Below are 9,117 nucleotides of genomic sequence, written 5' to 3'. Positions count from 1 at the left end.
GAGATCACGACTCAGAGTGGCCCTGTGGATGTGCAACACCGGAGCTGCTTGACTTATTTTTAAAGGCGTAATTACAATGACAAAGCAGCTAAATGGTGATATGACGGCTATGTAGTACATTTTATGACTTCCTGTCCAACATACAGGGTCCGAAGCTATACATTTCAAAGCTTGAACCTGCTTTGTTTTGGTTTTTTTGTCCACTTGGGGGACACCAACAAACAAAACATTTGATAGGTGATATATTATAGCAAACAACTACCTTTACATGTAAGAGACATGAAACATTAGGAGTCATATTTTGGCCAAACAACTAATGTAAGTTCAATATCCACTTCCCTGAGCTTCAGTTTAGTCTCCTTTAACTCCTTAACAAAACACGTAGCTCTTTGGCTGCTAGCATAAATGCTACCCCTGCGAGTTATCTCTTTGGCAGCACAAAGTAAGATTTTATAGAGCTTTTTGGTTAAACCACACCCTGCTGTTGCTGGAAACAGCTGGATTGAAGAGTGTTTCCTAACTGACAGCAAAATCCATAGACAAAACAAGGAAGTGGACATAAACTGTGACATCACCCATTGATTTGTGGACTGCAACTTGGAAGTTAGGTTTTAGCATTTTTTGACTGTCTCCATTTTGTTTTGTGGAGCCAGAAATGACCATATTTGGACAAGAGGGTGGAGCTGTAGAGTAAACCTTGAAACAAATCTATCCTGATTGACAGGTAACCATATTAGCAAATCAATCACAAAGTTGTCATGCCCCAAAGCAGCCAGCGTTATCGTTGAGATGAGCTGACCGGTTGTCAGAGTGGCTAAGTCCATTTCAGTCTATAGCACCTTTAAAATTACTCAGTGGCATTTGGTCCATTGTTAGTAGAGCAGCTTTAGACAGAATGCAACACACACTGAGATGTGTGAAAAGGTAGTGGATCTTTAAATATATATATTTTTGTTGACAAGGTGTAATTTTATTATCTCATGTCAGCGCTCTAGAGGAATAATTCACGGTGACTATTTTGTTAATAGGTTTCTTTGTTTGTACTGTGTCCCTGTCATCTAAAGTAAAGGGTATATAGTATGTAATTATATACGTAAAGCCATATCTAACATAGTTTTGTGACTGAGAGTACATTGTGAGCTAATGGCAAAATTATGGTTGTTGGCTCTTGCTGCAGGCTATTCTTCGACAGAAAATATACAGTATGTCGGGTCATATCTCCTTTCTACATCTTGGCCTTGTGTGCTTGTCTAGTCGATCCATTATTCTGCTTAATGTATTCTGGTCTGTGAAGTGACTCTGGGTTTCATGGATTTTGCCTTGTCATGATAAAATATGAGCTGCTTCTCCGAGTCGGATGGCTCTGGGGGTAGACGGAGAGAAGAGGTAAAGTCGGACACAGGGAGGCTGATATATTAGAGCATCGACCGCATTGATTTGAGGGAGCATAGGTGGCACTATCTTCCTTATAACCCTCAAATTTCCCTTATTTCCCTCAAAGACAGAGAGGTGCATTTTTAGAAAATTGTATCTGGAATTTGGCTCAGGCCGCACTGAGACCATAGTGGTCCTTATTTGTAGGGCAGGGTTTTGTCTAAAAGATGATGCCAGTAAAATGTGATACTGTTACCAATTCATCGTATTCACATGGAGGCCATTTTCCTCTGCGTCCCGCTTAGGGTTGAAAGCTTGAATGCTGTTACAATGTTGTACTGATCGTATAAACACAGGGAATCTAACAAGTTGTTATCATTTCAACACTTCTCAGTTGTGGTTGTCCACTGTCCTTTCAGCAACTTAAAAGACATTGGAGGTAAAATCTTAATGGACAGGGCCATATTTCACTGTAATACTAAATATTTGCTTTTTAGCTGCAGTTAGGATACAGCTAACGTTAGCTTTCAACCACTTCCTATGTAACATTACATTTTATTGTGATACAAGATACAATAGGAAAGGTGTTAAGTCCTAGCTGACATTAATGCTAACTAGCTACAGGCAATAATGTTAGCTTGCTAATGGTAAAGTTAGCTTGCTAACCGTAATGTCAGCTTGGAATTGGTTGAATGCTAAAATTAGCTGTTTGACTTACCTGTTGGTACCTAATGTGTTTTCAAATATGTTGTTTTAACTTGAAATATAGCTCGATGTTCAAAACTATTTGCAATTTTTTTAGCTGCAGTTAGGATAAAGCTAATGTTACTTTTCAACCACTTCCTATGTCCTAGCTAACATTAATGCCAACTAGCTAAAGGTATAATGTTAGCTAGCTAACGGTAATGTTAGCTAGCTAACGATAATGTTAGCTTGGAATAGGTTGAATGCTAAAGTTAGCTGTTGTGACTCAGTTTTCGGTACCTAATGATGGGTTATCAACTATGTTGTTTTAACTTGAAATATGGCCAGATGTTCCAACAATGCTTAGTTTCTTTTGTCTCTTCTGTTGCTGATAAATTGAGTACCAGTGCGATGATAACAATAGCCTAAATCAGAATCTTTTTAAATTTCTGTCCAATTTGCTGAAACACGGCAGTTACATATTATAGCAGCATTTTAGCTTCCTAAGCTGAAGGTGGTGTCACAAGGAAATGGCTGCAGTGTAAATATGGTGAATGGAGACCTTAATTTGACAGTTAATTCAACCTCAATCTCCTCCAATACTCCTCCTCCATGACTGTTTAGATAAATGCATTTTAACTGCGAAGTTAATTAAATATGACCAAACCTCAGACTGCGTGGGTTGCAGCTGATGCAGTAGTGGGTCTATCACAGGACGCATTTCATCGAACAATGCATGACTCTATTGGCAGCAAGCAAAACCATAGAGATCAAATGCAGGTATGCAATTTGACTAGGGCAGTTTCAAAGATACTTTACTGAGCTATTTTAGTTGAAGGCTTAAAGGAATTGAGTACCGAAATCTTGTCCTACTTATTTGTTTACTGCAACTGACAAAGAGAGAATACAGGGGCAGCCCCAGTGAACTGAGTGACACTCTTGAGTTGCTTGTGTGATAGCTGTAAGTCAAGATGTAAAAAGTTATTCACTGTGCAGTGTTGAAGAGAGACAAAAGAGAGACTTTATTTTGTCTTTGTAGTTAATTAAACTTCATTGCGGTAATTCATTCTTCTCATTTCAGGTGGTCTATCTTATGTGTGTGTTTGTGGGGGTGTGCAAATGCTCGTCTGTGGCTTTATCTCTCAGAGTTTCAAAAGGGAAGTTTCATTACGCAGCACGTTTTTTTTAGTCTCTTGTGTATCGAGGCGTGAGCATGTTTAGGTAAGATGAGCCCCGCACTCTGAAGAAAGATAAAAACCCCGACATATTTTGCCTTTTAGGGTGTGGAGATTGTTGATAAGTGACCCCTGAAGAAGTGAGACATTCTTGCTGGGTAAAGCTTTCTCATTGACTTGTAACAAACAGAAAAATTCCCATGTTTTAGCCACTGGAATCTGGTTGCAAGTTACGTAGCTGAAGGAAAATCTCTATTGCAGTGTCAAAAAAAATGACCATTACAGGCCTTAAACAGGTAGACATTAGGACAGGGCAGTATTAGACTGCATTGGATTTAGCAGATTAGTCATTTTTCAAGCAGTAATGACAAAAATGTGATATTTCCAGGCAGTCAAATGTGAGGTTTTGTTGCTTCTCTTGATTTAACATTATACTCAATGTAGTGATATTGTAACAGGCTTTTCTAACTGCTTCCTTAGGGTTTGCAGACCAATGATTACTGATTTACAGATGAATCCTTAACAAACAGTATCACTCGTCGTGTACCTTGTCACCTTATAGTGACCACTGTGCATATGGCTGGCTCACCACAGCCTGGTGTCCTGATATAACAGGAAGCATCTCTCTGAATATTTTAGTTGTATTGTACAGTGAAGCAAAGATAGCTCAGAAAAAGCAGCATTTCCCTGTGATGTAAATATATGGATGATCTGGAAGTGGAGGGATAAGAAATGCCTGGAGCCACACCGTAGCACCCTTGGTTACAGACCCATGGTGACAGGACCTCGAAGGCACAACAGCATCCCTCGACGCCGCCTGTTTAGAACACGGCCGGCCTCGAGAGTAAGCCTTCCTGACAACTCACAGACATACAGACACACACACACTAACTCTTTCTTTTTCTCTCTTACACACAGGCAAAACGTGGACGATGGGGATGGAGAAGTGTTGGGAGTGAACGAGCTGAACGCACCTGATCTGCGTGACATGAAGGTAAACAATTTAGTACCACTTTCCAATGAAACACCCTTAATAAAGGCTTTCTAGCTTTATTTAAATTGTTAAAAAGAAACAACTTTTGGGTTGCCAGGTTGGGAAAAAGCCCACCTTTTTCAGACACTATCTCGTACATAAACCATGAAAGAATACTCACAGGTTTCTCAAACATGTCAGTGGTTTTAAATTGTAATATAAATATAACTTTCTAGCATTCCATAAGCATGAGTAAGTGTATCATCTGGAATTATAAGGCATTGCAAATATGTTTTTACACAAATCTTAAGTTGATGTTTTTTAATTAATGGTATGTTTTTGGTGCTCGTCTATTTTGTGAACTTAAGAGCTAAAGAGACAAATGAGTATCTTGCAAGAGGAGGATTAACGCTAGCCACAACCTGGCAACCCACATGTGTTTGAAGGGATTTAGGGAGGTTACCTACACATACTTTTCACACCTTGAATGTAAAATACAAACATTAAAGAGGTTTGTATTTTAAACTTATATAATGTTAGAATTCTGCAGTAGATCATTAGAAAGCACTTCTGTGTGCAAACCTATTTTCAATATGACTTTATTGGATATATCATAGTCTGGTTGGTGTAACGCTTTCTTAATATTGTTACCAAAGGCTCATGTTGCCTCTTGTAAATCGAGTAAATTGTGGAAAATTTTGCCGATTGATTATCTTGTCTAACTATAGGCTGAGCAGAGAGCACCACCTTGTGGCAAAAGTGTGAAGTGAATCTTTATTCTACCTCACCACCACCTCCTGCATGGACGTGACATGTATCATAAATGTTTTATTCTTACTTTGCTTCAGGACAAACACAATGACAGGGCTGGATTATATATTAATGTTTCACATCGCCTCCTCACCATGCACTCAGACAAACACACACACATATTAAACCTACACAAACAGACCATTTTCTCTATAAAGTAAGGCAAGCCTGTATATGATGATTGACCAAAACACAAAGACATTTAGTTTGTTTTTTGTATGACTTAAAAACTGGTTGTTTTTAAACATTGTTTGTCTTTTTTCCGGATAAATTGACATGGATCGACTATTAAATTAACCGTCTCATTGTTTCAGCTTCACAGAAAATGCTTTGCACAGGGTGTTTCTGTGCCTTTCAGCAGGCTCCAAAGCAAGGCTAAGAGAGCAGGTACATAGAAAAATAATGACTGATAGGATATAAAGGTCAGCTCCTGATTTGCGCCTGTATTTGCTCATGAAAATAAAGTGCTGTTGTGTCCCCACAGACAAGTCATCGCCTCATTGTGGACTGATTTTCCCTCTCCGATTGTTTCATTTAGATGGACTTAGATGCCTAAGGCTGTTAAAGATGCCATCATTTCCCATGAAGGAAAAGGCTAAAGAATAGGCCTAATTTTGTTTAATTATTGTTTTCCTGTTTTTTTTTCATTTTCCTTTTTTAATGCGACCTGTTGTTTACTAATATATCAGGTGAGGAACAAGCAATAAGACGGATTTATTCTTAAACTTGATCATCATGGCTCAGTATGCAAATCTAGCTGTCCTGACTGACTCTCCTGCTTGTTTTGTGTTACCAGTTATTAAATGATATCTTTAAAATGAACCCATGTTTAAATATAGTGTTATTATAGCAGCCTGTGCTCCTTATCTGACCTGCCAGCTCATCTGGTTTGAATAGAGGCCTGTTCAAACCACCGCAGCTTACAGCACATAACAACAGATAGCCTGTGGCGTGGTCATAATAAACGGATAAAAAAGAGCAGGATATGCAAAGCCACGCAGAGGAAGCCTATTCATGTCACGCTGAAGTGCCCTGTAACAACTGCTCGGACAGGCTTGTCCCTCTTGTGTGATGTCATCCAATGGATGAGTGGCTGGCGGCTGCGATGCGCATGTATGCAGTCCAGTGCCTGAACGCATCACAGCGAACCGCACTTGACAGCTTGCCAGGTTGGAGGGGGGAAAAAAACACACCATTCAGGGGAGGAAACCAGACCTGCTGAATATCCACCAGCAGCCAGCCGTCATCCGCATCCCGCAGCCTCTCTCATCGACATCTCATGCATCGTTTTTCTGGATTAATTATGTTTCTATCGTAACGCACAGATGACAGCGTAACCGGGGCGGTAAGCTGTTCATATACCCCCAAACACAGCCGCTTTGTTGAAAAGGATCTGTTGTGACTGGACATGAATTCGGCGGAACAGACGGTTACGTGGTTGATTACGCTCGGGGTGCTGGAATCGCCGAAGAAGACCATCTCGGATCCTGAAGCCTTTCTGCAGACCTCCCTGAAAGATGGGGTGGTGTTGTGCAGGCTGCTGGAGCGGCTCAGCCCGGGCTCCACGGAGAAAGTAAGAGCAATACACCCCCCACCACCACCACTAACACCACCACCACCACCACTCTCCTCTGCATAACCAACCGCCCGCCCCGTCGGCGCGTCTGTGTGCTGCCTAGATCCGTGAAACCGACGCGGTTTGTTGTCTGGCTTCTCTTTCTGCCCACTGGTCCATGAGGCGATTTCTTTTGTAGGTCACGGCAGCTCGGGTTATTGTCTGCGAAAACAGCTCTATATGGCTGCACATACGTGTGTCAGCGTGTAAAAAAACACAAGGATAGGGGCTTGTTTCCACTGCGTGTTGATCTGCTCTAAAAACGGGATCACCTCAGCAAATATAGAAATAATTGATCAAATGTATCTTTAGATATTAGATCCACCAGTGGTTTCTTCTTATTATGAAGGCCTCGTTTAATGTGCTTGTAGTGTAGGTTTAAACACTCAACAGATGTGGGTTATCGCTTGAAGCCCCCGTTTTAAATTCCTCTTTAATCCAGGGCGATGGAGCTTGTATGTCAATGTATTTTGATGCACTCAATATGATCCTTTAGGGATACACAAATCAACAGCAATAAGAGTGGGCCGCCATTGACTGCAAAGGCGCACACACACACGGAGATGGACCCTCTCCCCATTTAAAGAAACAGCGCAGTGTTTGTGTCTGTCAACGTATAGCGTCAGCCTGTTAAGACAGCTACCTGAGGGAGGCAATGTTTTCCTGAAAAGAGTCTGTTCCTCTGCTCGGGGCTGCTGATGCACCTCCACACAAGCGTGAGAAATTTGCCTGTTAAATGGCAAACAGGTTCCTCCATTTTCCACCTCACACTGACAATGGGGTGTCGTTAAATGTGTGCGCGTGACATAACATGTCATGTTTCACCATTTTGCGCGCGAGAGAGAGGATGGGTTGTAGGTGAAAAAAATCTGCCTCTCTCCCTCTCTGATGCTGTTTTTGAAGCCTGAGAGTGGGGAAACAGCTGGGAAATAGGTGCCTCATCCTGATGGGGGGAATCCACATCAGTGTGGCATAATCATCTAAAGTCTGTCAAATCTGCTGCTATCTCATTTTGGGGGGATTTAATATGTTTTATTGACATATAACTGCTAAGAGGATTGTCCAAAACTTGGAAAACGGTCATAGGTTAAATGCCTGACCTGCCTCACAATGACATGCTCCTAATATCAACTATTTCTTTGAAACGATAATCCAAAAGGCTTTAAATAACAAAAAAAGACATTAATGCTTTATGGTGGACAAACTACACAAATACAATTCAAAATTAACCTCAAACATACAATTTTGCTGACCTTTCTTGTTACTTATAAACCATTGTAACACTGATCCCAATATATCTGCGATAAGCGATAACTGGCTGATATATCGTATATGTCGTCTTCTCAATACTACTACCTCTACCTTTACTACTACTGTTGATCGTAATACCGAACATTTCCCTCCACACTTGATTCCCATTTTCCCATCAACATTGTTGCACTTAGATTATAATGTGTAGGGTTTCCATAGTTCCCAGTCATTTCGTGCCACTGTCTGGCCCCTGATGTGGCCCTCATCTGGCTCTGTTTTGTCCACACTTCAGTCTTATGCAGTACTGCATGTGGGATGTTAAGTTGTAAATGTGGGCCACAACTTGGTCAGATGTCAGTTGCTATCCACGTAGATACAATTGCTAGACAGACCAAATAAAATCCTGTATCATAGTGCGCCCATTTGCATTTTGAGGTAGAGATACAAGGCCATGATCTAAGGCCACACGTCTCGCACTAATCCCCCCTGTATCATCCATTCTTACTGAAGGAAGTCCTTTTTTTATGACAAACTCTCTTGATGTCTTGTAGTAATCTCTAAGGCTTGGTTGCACCATCATAGATTAATTTAATCTTAGATTAGTTCCAATCAGAGTTTAGCAAATCTAGGTTGAACACAAGTGAATCAAGATTCAGAATTAAGCAGAACTCAATTAAAACAAATCTCTGTTAAGTAAATGTTTTTGGTGCAAACTAAAATTGAAAAAGAGTTAATGAAATTTTTCATGAGATAGTTTTGAAGTTTGGTGCAGCATCATTTATACCTGCAACCCAGCCTTAAATGTTCGGTTCTGTTCTTCTGGCAGCCATTTTCCTCTGACATCACAGCCAGGGTGGGAAGCTCAAAAGCTGTTATAATATCGTGCTGATGTGTTCCAAGTCCTATAAACATACGTAGTCTGTTATTTCACTGCTTCTTTACTGTTCTGCAACTGAAAGGACAAAAAAAACATTAGCTACAACAGCTAACGTAGCATTCAACCAATTCCTAGCCTACATTCATATTTGATAGTGTTACGTAATACAAATTAGAAGGCCTTGCTAATGGCAGTGTTAGCTAGTTAACAATATCAGCTAGAAACTAGTTGAATGCTGACATTAGCCATTGTGATTAAGCTATGGGTCAAAACAGCTAAAGCTAGGTTTCAACCAACTCCTTGCTATTACCTTTTTGCTAGCTAGCATCATAAGCAAGGAGTAGATGCTTCACATCGT

At 40.6% G+C, this 9,117-nt stretch overlaps 1 protein-coding gene across 2 annotated transcripts in view; it reads left to right on the top strand.

Moving 5' to 3' along the window:
- The first annotated feature begins 6,161 nt into the window (after positions 1–6,161).
- The window catches only part of arhgef7a (Rho guanine nucleotide exchange factor (GEF) 7a), a 30,801-nt gene continuing 27,845 nt past the window's right edge, over positions 6,162–9,117 (top strand). For both annotated transcript variants that reach the window (XM_069662910.1, XM_069662911.1), the window contains exon 1: positions 6,162–6,589. In XM_069662910.1, the coding sequence (XP_069519011.1) occupies positions 6,425–6,589 (165 nt within the window). In that variant the 5' untranslated portion in view covers positions 6,162–6,424. The remainder of the gene's footprint in view (positions 6,590–9,117) is intronic.

Source organism: Semicossyphus pulcher, unplaced genomic scaffold, assembly GCF_022749685.1.
Source record: "Semicossyphus pulcher isolate SPU_LCO1_2020_fin unplaced genomic scaffold, fSemPul1.0.p SCAF_15, whole genome shotgun sequence".
Classification (NCBI taxonomy): domain Eukaryota; kingdom Metazoa; phylum Chordata; class Actinopteri; order Labriformes; family Labridae; genus Semicossyphus; species Semicossyphus pulcher.
This window is presented reverse-complemented; position numbering and strand designations above follow the sequence as displayed.